Genomic DNA, 12,849 nt, shown 5'->3' with positions numbered 1-12,849 from the left:
CACTGCTGCGCAGGCTTACTTCACTCTGCTCAACTGAGGGCATATTAAAAAGTACTGAAGTGTGCATGCACCGGAAAAGGCAAAAGAGCGCCGATGACCCGGAAGTAAAGCCGGCGCATGCGCACTACAAACCTTTGCTCTACCCTCAGCATGGTAGAGCAAAGTACGCCTGAGTAGGAGTGCTATGGAGGACACTGTGTGGATGATGTAGGACATTTCATCCACATGAAGCAGGGAAGGAGGATGGCGATCGCAAGAAGAGAGGAGGCACCAGATTAAAATACCCATCGGACCAGATTGCCCGGTATGTAAGTATATTAAGAGCTATTTTTTTGGGATCTGCAGACTGGATTGGGGACTTTTTTTTTTTACAGCATTCCAAAATGCTGTATAAAAGGCCCTAATGGTGTTGGCCGTACTTTATATTGGGAAAACCTGGTAACAGGTTCCCTTTAAGTCCCGAGAATATTTTGTTTTTGTGACGCGCCCCCTGGGCCATATTCTTTAGGGGAATACCCGGAGCCGGATCAGATGGGGGTTGTAGTCTTCCGAGTGGCTGTGACCTGGTCCGTGCCCAGGGTGTCAAGCTCAGTTGTATGTGGCAGTCCTACAGATGTTATTAAGTTCTTTATTGTCGACTACGCCACCCGTTGTATTGCGGTCACTATGGCCGCCGCTGCAGCAGGGTCCGCTGAGGCTGATGGTGTTGGTGCAGCTTTTGGTAGTATAACCCCCAACGGGTGGGGTATAGCCTCAGGGGGTCAGGTGCAGAGGATGGGGGTTGTGGTGGTGCAGCATAGATGTTAAGTGAAGACAGAGTCGGGTTGTGCAGTTTAGGGTATTTACTCACTGCTGATGTTCCGGTCACTCCAGCTTCAAGTGACCACCCGAGCCGTGCTGCGTCCACCAGGTCCTGGATTCAGCAAACCCCCAAACAAGTCCGGAGCGTGACCCTGAGCTCTCCTTCTGTCCTTTCCTCTGGCCGTCCCCACTAGTGATCCACCTAGGTCCAGCTCCCTCGGGCCTTCTGTTGGGAGACCCTTGGCCTTGGGTTCCCTGACCCTCCACGTGGTCTGCCTTCGGGGTGGATGTGGTGGGTGGCCATGGCAGACGCTGCCCACGGCCTCCGGTCTCTGGCTAGGGTGTGCTTTAGCCCCCACCAGTTTGGGATCCGGTACCCTATTGCCGACTCTTCACCCGGGGATTGAATTTGGGTTCTCAGAGTCCTTTCTTTTTCCCTCTCTGGGTCTTTCCTTCTCTGCTCCACTCTCTCTCTGCAGGCTCATCTGGACCTCTGCTTCTTACTGACTCTGACAGACTGACCCTGATCTAAGATGGTGCCCACCTTATATACTCCCTCTATGTGTGAGCTCAGGTGACCAGCACCCAATGAGCTCCTATCTTTACCCAGGCTGCTCCCCCTATCTGCCCCTACACTACTTGGGATGTACCACCCCCCTCCCACTCCAGCCAGGAACAGACTCGGTCGTACCTGCACATTTCTAAGTGGGAGTACCGTTGGTCTGCTCCTCGGAAATGGGATGTGTGTAGTGCATGCAGCCTACCGAGCTCAGGTCCACACTCCATCCTTACCCGGGAGTGGAATATCACACCTCTGGGTTGAGGTGCAATACCCCTGTAGCAGCCGAATCCTCAGGGTTCTACATTCCCCCCTGGTAAATCACAGCACGTCCTCGGGCTGTAAGAACAAAACACCACAAAACATACAAATTTTTTTTTTCATATAAACAACATAGTAAAAACATATAAAATATATATATATCAGAAAACTTTTCATATAAATAACATTCTCGTCGCCTCTGGCTCCTCCTCCGGTCACTGTGCAACGTGTGACCGGGTAAAGTGCGACAGTCTTTTCTTGAAAAACTCGTGGCTTTCCTGTAAAACCAGTAGGGAGCGCTTTAGGACGCGCAACTATATACAGGGGATATGGCCGCTCTCAGTCCTCGGCCAGGTATAAGGGAGGAATGACCGCTCTCAGTCCTCGGTCAGTGGGATTTAAGGGATAAACGGGTAAACAGTTCACACTTGCTGGTCCCAACGGGGACTATAATAGCAACAACAGTTCACTGTGCCCCAACGGGCAACTATATACAGCTTCTACTCCGCTGTACTCAACGACGACGTCCTCCTGCTCTTTCTTTGTGGTTACCTCTAGCTTCAGACCCGTCCGGGTCCTCTTGTTCTTCCTCCTCACACCGCAGCTCTTCCTCCGTCAGGCGATGCACATGGAGGGCGTAGGGTCCTTTGGCACACTTGTGCCGGGTAAAGGTGACCTCGTCCCCGATGTAAAGGTCACGACCTCTGTGTCCCTCCGGTAGGTGGGATTCAACGTCTCTCCTGGTTACGAAGACGTCGCCTGGGGTGCGGTGGTCTCGAATGAAGCCCCACCCATGCTGCATGTTAAACTTGATCACAGTCCCGGTGGTGCGGGGACTATGCGCTGCACGGGGGTCTCTCCTGGCCCGGCTCTTCTGCTCCGCGCTCCTTATTTGAGCTTGCTGTTCCCGGACCCGCCTCTCTCTCCGCTCCCTCTCAAAGACTTCGAGCTGTTGCCGGCAGCACTCTGCACGCTCCGCTGCAGCTGCCCGAGTCTCCTGAGTGAACCCCATGAGGTCTTCTCCGGTGGGGTCCCACTCAAACTGCGCTTCTGCTAGCGGGGGCGAGATCCTCTTTACGGGCTTTGGAGCCGGGATCAGGGGTTCATCTAGGGGTCTCTCTTTCCGGAGTCGGGGAGGGTGAAACTCCGGTGGCCATATAAAGGGCTGCCCATCCGGGCACGTATGTTGGGCAAACAGATCCTCTCCCAGATGCGGCACTCTTGGTCTTATGGGCGCGGTGGTGTTAGCGCCCGGGTTGCCCGGGCCTTGCGGCCAGGCCTGGGGTATCTGGAAGGTGAAGGGCACCGTAAGGACGGCGGCACCCTGGGCTACTTGGCCCTGCGACCAGGCCGGGGGCTCCGCGGAGGTAGGGGGCGCTGTTGGTATTGCGGCGCCCGGGGGTACTAGGCCTTGCGACCAGGCCGATGGTACTTCCTGCTTGGTCACGCTCGGGGTCGAGGCGTGTGACGTCACAGGGGTCGCGGCTCCCGTTTGAGGCCTAGTCTGCGGCGGTGACGTTGCAGCGACGGGCACGGCAGGGGATACTTCGGGCTCTGCGACGGGGAGCTGGGGCAGGTACGCGGTTTCCCGGTTTGGGGTATAGACGTCCCCTTTACCTGCCTCCACTCGTTCGGCTCCCTTCTCGGCGCCGTCTCCGGCCTTTAGTCCTCCTGCGCCATCCTCAGAGGCGGTCTGTCTCCTCGTCTTGGGTGGCGTGCTCCGCTGACAGGTCTCGGTCTGCTGGGCCATCTCACGGCTCCACTCCGCCAACGTCTCTCGCTGCACCCGGGCCATCCTCCTTGCGAGGCCCTCCAGAGCGGTCTGTGCACACTCCCGGTCTCGGGGGAGCTGTGCTAGGACCTCCACTAGGCCTAGTGGGGTCGTTGCTTCCAGCAGGCTCCTGACCAACGGGTCGGTGCTGCTCTGCTCTCCTTCTGTTGTCTCCAGCAGGCTCCTGGCCAGCGGGCCGGTGCTGCTCTGCTCTCCCTCCTCTGTTTCTAGCAGGCTCCTGGCCAACGGGCCGGTGCTGCTCTGCTTTCTCGCCATCTCCGGGTAAGCTCCTCCGATACTCTTCTCCAGGCTTCTTGCCTCCGGGTGCGCTCGCTCCAGACTGCTCCAGGCGGCACCCATCTTTGTTCTCTGCTCTCGTCTCCTCCCCCTTCGAGGGCGGTCCCGGGGCCACTTGGTGATTGTCAGCTCCAGGGGCTGTTCTTTCACGCTGACAGACACCTCTAGCATCACAGTCTCTGTTGGTGGGGGCGGTTTCCACTTTTGGCGCCATTTTCGGTCCTGGCCCACGATGGGAGGTGGCCTCTTGCCACCCTCTGGCACGCCCATAATGGCGTCCGCTCTTCCAAGGCGGGAAACCTTTGGAAATGGCGGGAATCGCTTCCCAGTGGCGGGAAACTCTGCAGATGGCGGGAAAACGCTGTTAATGGCGGACAACCGGCGGGAATCGACCTGTGATGGAGTCCGATGGCGGGGACCCTCCGGAACCGGCAGGAGACTTCTTTTTGAGGTAAACTCGTTCTTTTCTTCAGGCACGCAGTACCCGGGTGTTGTAGGCACGTAATCCTGCCGACTACGCCAAAGTTGACGCGCCCCCTGGGCCATATTCTTTAGGGGAATACCCAGAGCCGGATCAGATGGGGGTTGTAGTCTTCCGAGTGGCTGTGACCCGGTCCGTGCCCAGGGTGTCAAGCTCAGTTGTATGTGGCAGTCCTACAGATGTTATTAAGTTCTTTATTGTCGACTACGCCACCCGTTGTATTGCGGTCACTATGGCCGCCGCTGCAGCAGGGTCCGCTGAGGCTGATGGTGTTGGTGCAGCTTTTGGTAGTATAACCCCCAACGGGTGGGGTATAGCCTCAGGGGGTCAGGTGCAGAGGATGGGGGTTGTGGTGGTGCAGCGTAGATGTTAAGTGAAGACAGAGTCGGGTTGTGCAGTTTAGGGTATTTACTCACTGCTGATGTTCCGGTCACTCCAGCTTCAAGTGACCACCCGAGCCGTGCTGCGTCCACCAGGTCCTGGATTCAGCAAACCCCCAAACAAGTCCGGAGCGTGACCCTGAGCTCTCCTTCTGTCCTTTCCTCTGGCCGTCCCCACTAGTGATCCACCTAGGTCCAGCTCCCTCGGGCCTTCTGTTGGGAGACCCTTGGCCTTGGGTTCCCTGACCCTCCACGTGGTCTGCCTTCGGGGTGGATGTGGTGGGTGGCCGTGGCAGACGCTGCCCACGGCCTCCGGTCTCTGGCTAGGGTGTGCTTTAGCCCCCACCAGTTTGGGATCCGGTACCCTATTGCCGACTCTTCACCCGGGGATTGAATTTGGGTTCTCAGAGTCCTTTCTTTTTCCCTCTCTGGGTCTTTCCTTCTCTGCTCCACTCTCTCTCTGCAGGCTCATCTGGACCTCTGCTTCTTACTGACTCTGACAGACTGACCCTGATCTAAGATGGTGCCCACCTTATATACTCCCTCTATGTGTGAGCTCAGGTGACCAGCACCCAATGAGCTCCTATCTTTACCCAGGCTGCTCCCCCTATCTGCCCCTACACTACTTGGGATGTACCACCCCCCTCCCACTCCAGCCAGGAACAGACTCGGTCGTACCTGCACATTTCTAAGTGGGAGTACCGTTGGTCTGCTCCTCGGAAATGGGATGTGTGTAGTGCATGCAGCCTACCGAGCTCAGGTCCACACTCCATCCTTACCCGGGAGTGGAATATCACACCTCTGGGTTGAGGTGCAATACCCCTGTAGCAGCCGAATCCTCAGGGTGCTACATTTGCACTTTCATCTTTTCCTGTCCTTGTTTCAAGCATCAATAACTTTTTTATTTTTGTTGACATGGCTATATGAGGGCTGTTTTTTGTGAGACTAGTTGTGAAAAAAAAATCTCAATTGCTTTTTGGATTTGGCTTTACAACATTAATTGTGCAGTGGAAATGACCTTGCAGCATGATTCTCCAGGTCAGTATATTTATGGCGATACCAAACTTGTCTAGTTTTTTGTTATTTTGGTAGTAAAAAAAAATTCAGAAATTTGAAAATAAATGCTTGTGTCACCATTTTCTGAGACCAGTAACTTTTTACTTTTCTTTCCATAGTGCTGGATGAGAGGTTACATTTTTATTGATACAATTGTGGGGCACAGATGACATTTTGATTGCTTTATTTACATTTTTGTGGAAAGTGCAGTGGATCTTCTCCGTATTCAGCATATGGTTTCATATTTTAGATTGGACATTATTAGACACGGTTAGAGTCAATTCGCAGGACTCCAGTCCATCAGCCAAGTCAATAGTCTGTTGTCCGCTGGACGGGAGCTCTTTAAATCTGTTACCTTTTGGGATCCACAGTGCAGCTATTGATTAGACTGGCATGTCATCAGTGCGTCACATTACAATGATGACATCGCAGCAGCTAATCAAAAGCCTGGCCGGGGTATCCCAGAAGGGTAGAGATTCACATAGCTCCCATCCGGCGGCCAGAGACTACTGACTTGGCCGATGGAACAAAGTCCCATGACTCAATCCACCCAGCTACAGAGGTAAAGGTGGTTGATTTGAATTTTTTTTATTTAAATATTTTTTTTCTTTTCACTTTATTTTTTAGTTGTCTTACAGAACTTAAACATTTAATATTTGAGAGCTTATACTATACACTGTGCTACCACAGTATTGCAATAAATGGCAAAAACTGTGGTTCTCCTATGGAGCTCGTGTCTGTGCTTCACAGGTATATTAAGCTGGAAGATGCAGGGGCCGATCGCGTGACAGCCGAGTGATTGGCACAGTCGTCATTTAAATGCTGCTGTCAGAGATTGATGATGGATTGTGGCATTTAAGTGGTAAAACTACAGCGATCGGAGATAACTACGGTCAATAGAGTTACAGGCAGATTCCAACTATGCAACACTGTCTGCTAGCCCACTTCCTACATTTCTTAGCGACCAATGAAGAAAATAAAAAGATGAATGATCCTAAAGTGGATTTTAAACTATGCAATGCTTTGTAAAAAAAAAAAGTAAGCTGAAATCTGTGGCCAAATCCACAGGTAACACATGGGAATTTTGTTACAGATCTGTTGCGGATTTGTCATACATTTTGAGGAATCCATCATGGAAATTCTTTGCCCAGTGCGAACATTGTCTTAAGATAAATAGATTTGTGGGAAATTTAATTGGAGACATTTTCGGTAACTGTCCAATTCATTGGATTGGATCTTGCAGAAATGTATATGCTTGCTGCTAAGGTTGAATGGAACTGTTGCAGAAATTTCCAGGCAAATCTACAGTATCTATATATACCCTTAACATTTGAGATCATATTTAAAAGTAAAAGCTAATAAAAAAGAGCCAACAAAATTAATCAATTTACAGTCTCAGATCATATTGTATATGTAAAAGAATGACAAAGCTTTTAAGTATATCTAAAGGGTATGTTGTTACATATGGAAGTAATATATAGTCACTTGTCCCCTAATGAGGATGAGAAATATAGACAACAAGCCATATGTAATCAGGTTGGAAGTGCGCTGTGTTAATGTGCTGGGAAGAATCAAGTGACCTGAAACACCACCCAGTGCACTTCCAACTTGAGAAGCATCTATGTTTGATTTTTCATATCTGGCACATTGGTTCTCTACAAAAAAAAAAGGTATAATTTTAGTTGGGGGACAAGCATCTATAGCATCCATACCATTACTTCCGTATGTAAATAAGTGCTGACTGGCTCTCTTTGAGAGAGTTGTTGGTATTACTCCCAATCAAATGAATGTGCACATTTTCTATCAATGGGGAGAGGGAGACAACTCCGTGAGCAGCTTATCTTGTGAGGACAAAGGATTGGACATATTGAAGTCCAACATGACTGATCTATCTTTTCCTTAACATGTGCTGCCAGGAGACAGTTAGCTGGCCCCCCCATACATTTTGCTTCGTAGGTTGAAATTGGCACAGTCGGGTGACATTTATTTCATGTGTATGGCCAACTATCGCTGCACAAAGCCTTTCCAAAGGAAGATATATGGAATTATATATACCTGAATGCTGCTTATCCTGCTTAGTAGATAGCGTATGTGTATTCTCCTCTGTAGATGATGTTGGTCCAAATTTTAGCGTTGACATGATCTAAAGAAACATAAAAATATATTAGTTTATTAACGGAAAATGCATGCATGTATAATGATACGAATTGCTCATACTAGCTTAAAGGGATGTTTCCCTCTGTGACATTTATAGCATATTGGTGGTACCCGCATCTATTGGACACTAATAGCATATTCCATTAATGTGCCTCAATGTCCCAAATAGGGCAACCTTTTTAAGAGTTATTATTGGTAGTGTTTAACTATAGACAAGATGGTGGCTCAGAGGTTAAACCATATATTTATTTAATATTGGTTAAATGAGAAATTTTATCATTCCAAATTCTCCTTAAAACCTATTTCCATTTGATTTAAAAGGAGCCTGTCACCTGAAACAAAATACTATTAACCTGCAGACATGGGGTTAATCTGCAGGGTAAAAGCGTTGTGAACCTGCCCGGCACTGGAACCAGTGCTGGACAGGTTCAGAATGCAATTAACCAGCAGATTAACCCCACATCTGCAGGTTCATAGCGTTTTTCAGGTGACAGGTTCCCTTTAAATACTGATGTCTTAGTCTACCTTTTCTGTTGACTGCCACTTCAGATATGAGATACAGAAGTAGTGAGGAATGGAAGGAGAACACAACAAGGACAGAAACATGCATGATGTTACCTCTTCAGAAAGAAGGAGAAATAAACGCCAAATGAATTTGTACCAAAAGAATGGATTCTAGAAAGAGAATAGAAGAAAAAGAACACAGGTGGGAAATAGCAAACTAATAAGTCATCAATTATTAATATAATTTCTAATCATAGTGAGGTACTACCCCTGCTAAAACAATCTGAAATGTGGACCTTAACCCAGTAGGGTAGGTTCACATGCGTCAAGGACACAGCATCACTTAGGATGCAGCTATTTTATTTCTGCTTTTTCACCATTGTGTTTTGAGAACATTTTTCTGTCAACATAGCCATTTCAAAAAAAAAAAAATCAGGATGAGTTTTCTGCATTGGTGGCCAAACTTGGGAGGAAGTGCAGAAGTCACCACTCTTCCGGCGGTCTTAAACCGCATTTAAATGCGGGACCAGACTGGATAGAACTTCTCCACTCCAATGGCCTCCTTCTCCAGACATCTCCCAGAAGTGATTCAACATTTCTGGCTCCCATATCACCGGCGCTCTCCTCATCAGGGTGCAACCTTACAGCGCGCACCACGCATGCACAGACCTGGGATGACACAGTGGCCGGCAGACACATAGAGGTGCTGCCGCCACCCATGCCTGCATGCCAGCCAAGCCCCCAGCAGACCTCTCGACCCTCCTATGTGACTGGGCAGGACTTGGGTAGGAAACTTCTTTGTTCTACACTGGACAGGAAACCAACTGATGCAGGGGAGAGGTTCTGTCCTTTTATTCTGAAGGTTTCCTGTCCTTGATGGACAGATCCCCTCTCTCAGATGGTGCTGTCATAGGCGAAAGGAAAATAGTGCCATGGGTCGGCATCATTTTTAAATTAATATTGAAAATTAAGTGTTTGGTGTCCTATACAACATGATGAGCATTTTGAAGGTGTTCTCTAGAAACTGGTCACATCTCAACCCTATGTAAATGTTATAGGACAAAGGTCCCTAGAGGTTATTTCCAATTTCTTGTTACAAGCTAGGAGGTATAAAGATTTGTTAGTCACTCTGTTAGAGAGGACATGTTAGACTGGCCAAATCATGTAATAGTGGCTGCAGAGCTGAGTAAAACTTTGTTATTTTTTAATTCCTCCTCTCCATTGTGGAGAAATTAACTTGTAAAGTTTAAGTTATAATTTTTATTCTAGTTCAACTGGGCATCAGCAGAGATGTGTGTCTTGGGGTGTGTACTTCAACTAATCACTTTTCTAAAATACTTGAATTAAAAATTCCCTACTTTATCTTCCTGCTTATTTATTCACCAATTGAATTCTTTTTTTGCTTCTGTTCAGATGATGAATTCTATTCATTTGCGAATCACCAGTGCATGCTGGAATACTCTAACAGGACTAATCTGGGGGCCCTGGACTTGGTTCACTGCCACAGCTGCTTTCCCCATCCTCAAACAAAGCATCATCAGTGAAGTCTGTTTCAGAGGCTGTGGTAGTCCCTGCTCTACTGAGCATACATCAGCTATCAATTCCGATGCATGCTCAGTATGCGCTAATCTGTTTCCTGCTCTATTTTCCTTTGAATGCACAGTGACAGTGCGCTCCCTCATTGGCTCTAATTAAAAGTGACTGTCAGTGCGTGCTGAAAAGGAGAGAATGTGGCAAGCAGGGAGAACAGCACAGACCCTGAAATAGATGTCATCGTGACATCATCAGTGATGTCTGTTTTGGGGCTGGACTGGACTTTACCCCTCTTCATGCCGCGTTCTCGCCTTTTCAATGCACTCTGACAATGTTCCTTCTTTCCAGCAACTCACTTCTCATTGGGGTACGATCACACCACCGTATTTTTTCTCATTCGAGTGAATTGGTCCGATTATGCTAATCACACTCTGATCACAGTTTTATCATAGTGTGGTCTGATTTTCTTGGATGAGGAGAAGATGGAAAAAAATGTCTCCATCTTCTCCATTCTGTCAGTTGTGAAAATCAGACTGCACTCAGATGTTATCCGACTGCAGTCCGGTTTTTCCACTGACTCATTGACTTGCATGGCTGAGTGTGATCCGAATATTGGATGCAAACTGAGCATGCTGCGATTTTTTTTCTTGGACAGACACTGTCCAAGGAAAAAAATCGGATATGTGCACGGCTCCATAAAATAACATTGGTCCGAGTGTGATCCAATGTTTTATCGAATCGCACTCTGACATAAAAAACGGTTGTCTTCACGAACCCTTAGAGCTGGTGAGGGAGTGCACTGTCACTGTACTTTCAAAGGAATACTGAGCAGTTTAGCGCATACTGAGCATTTGTCGGAATTGACAACTGACACATGCTCAGTTAAGCAGGGTCTAGCACAACCCTTGAGGTAGTATTTGCATGTAGTGGAGTAAAATGGGAACCTAGAATGAATTTTACTGGTGAGCACCTCAATCTGACATGACCTGCTCTCCTGTCTATATAATAAATAAAAAGCATATCTGTTCTATAAAATTACACCTAACTGATTAAACGAAAACTAAATGAGATGTTAAATTAGATATTCCATTTAAATACAGTGCCTTGAAAAAGTATTCATACCCCGTGAACTTTTCCACTCTTTTTAGATTATACCCACAAACTTAAACATATTTTACTGGGATTTTATGTGATATACCAATACAAAGTAGCCAGTATTTGTGAAATGTAAAGGAAATGATACATGGTTTTCTAAATATTTTAAATAAATATATATCTGAGAATTGTCAGCCCCCTGAGTAAAATTGCAATTTCAATGCCCATGCTGCGGATTTTTCCGTAGCGTTTATGCTGCGCTCAAAAATCCGCAGTATGTCCATTAATTTTGCGGACACGCATGCAGAATTGCCTTGTCAATGTAATAAAAAACGCAAGGCAATTCCGCATGTCCCAAACGCATCATAAACGCGCGAAAAACGCTTGCAAAATTCCGCAAGCGTTTTTCCGGGAGAGGACATGCGGAAATGAAGCAGAAATTTTCTGCTTCATTTCTGCAACATGGGCACATAGCCTAAAGCATATTCACGTGTGTGAATGGCCCAGTCACAGTCCAGACCTAAATCCCATTGAAAATCTGTGGCAAGTCTTAAAAATTACTATTCACAGACGCTCTCCATCCAATCTCACTGAGCCAGAGCTAGTTTGCAAAGAAGAATGGGAAAAAATGTCAGCCTATAGATGTGCACAGCTGGTAGAGGCATACCCCAAAAGACTTGCAGCAGTAATTGGAGCAAAAGGTGGTCCTACAAAGTATTGACTTAGGGAAGGGTTGAATACAAATGCATGCATGAATTTTCAGATTTATATTTTTAAAATATTTAGAAAACCATGTATCATTTCCTTTACATTTCACAAACACTTGCTACTTTGTATTAGTATATCATGTGAAATCTCACTAAAATACGTTTCAGTTTGTGGTTGTAATGTGCAAAAATTTGGACAATTTCCTAGGGTATGAATACTTTTTCAAGGCACTATAATTGTTGCCTCGGTTGTCTTATATCAGGTAGTAGTTAACACTATTATACTATACTATTTATAGTAAGATAAATTACAGTAAAATGTAACAATAAAAATTACCCATGCCAAGCTACAGAGGCTGAGGATACTGCAGAACATCTTCTTTAGCCTAAACAAGAGGTGAATAATGCCCATCTTTAAAGGTGCAATGTCTATGGCGGCATCAGTCAACCATCATCTTAGTACTGTAAAAGAGAGAAAAGAACGAAGCAAGAGTTGTCTTTAGGAGTGACAATAGCTAACAAGGCAGCACAGATCATGGTGGTCTATGCTTTATATAACACTGATCATTTCCATCTAAGCCCACACATGTAAGACTAACTGCTCGCATGTAGAATACACACCTTGCATTGTTTTCAGAGATCTTCTCACTCCTGTTCCCACTTTTTCCATGAACACCACATCCTTCACGACCCGCTGCAAGCAAATCTTCTAATTATGAAGAAATGTGTTTCTCAACGAGTCTTTTATGTAAGCTGCTTAAAGGGGCAGTGCAAGGCATGGTGCTAAAGCTTTACTATAAGTCTTTTGCTGAAACTCCTAGCAGGTGCGTGTGTATTACAGGCTTACCCAAACATGGCCGTTCAGAATCATTAGTGAGGACTGGTTTGCACCTATATTTAGCTAAAATGAAGGTCTACTGACACCATCTGCTGACCCTGTAACAGCCAGAAGGGGGAGCGTTCATACACAGCGCTTACTTACTGATTAAGCATTGCGTACAGTAAGGTTTTCCCAGTAGTAGTAGGCTAATGAAATTATTAGGCAAATTTTTATTCTATTTTTGTAAAAAAGGCCCTTCCCCCTGCTGTAAAAGATACGTAACATTGGAATCTAACACCCTTAATGGAGAGATTTTTTTTCATAATATATCCATTAAATATTATTATAGCCTATGGGCATAGCTTCCATTGTTAGGCATCTGTTAAAGGGAACCTGTGACCAGAAATAATGCTATTAACCAGCATAT

The 12,849-nt window shown here is 46.8% G+C and overlaps 1 protein-coding gene across 4 annotated transcripts in view; it reads right to left on the bottom strand.

Annotated features, from left to right (window-relative positions):
- LOC141252842 (uncharacterized) overlaps positions 1–12,849 on the bottom strand; it is a 206,822-nt gene that overhangs the window by 166,443 nt on the left and 27,530 nt on the right. For 2 of the 4 annotated variants that reach the window (XM_073670602.1, XM_073670599.1), the window contains exons 2-4: positions 11,940–12,064; positions 8,382–8,438; positions 7,662–7,749 (exon numbers count right to left, since the gene is read on the bottom strand). In XM_073670602.1, the coding sequence (XP_073526703.1) occupies positions 7,662–7,749; positions 8,382–8,438; positions 11,940–12,014 (220 nt within the window). In that variant the 5' untranslated portion in view covers positions 12,015–12,064. Of the gene's footprint in view, positions 1–7,661; positions 7,750–8,381; positions 8,439–11,939; positions 12,065–12,223; positions 12,297–12,849 lie in introns of all 4 variants that reach the window. The other 2 variants (XM_073670600.1, XM_073670601.1) reach the window with 2 other exon arrangements.

This window comes from Phyllobates terribilis, unplaced genomic scaffold (genome assembly GCF_046119375.1).
Source record: "Phyllobates terribilis strain yellow unplaced genomic scaffold, ASM4611937v1 Scaffold_2__4_contigs__length_985480577, whole genome shotgun sequence".
Lineage (NCBI taxonomy): Eukaryota > Metazoa > Chordata > Amphibia > Anura > Dendrobatidae > Phyllobates > Phyllobates terribilis.
The sequence above is the reverse complement of the archived record's forward strand: the minus strand, read 5'-3'. Positions and strand labels throughout refer to the sequence as shown.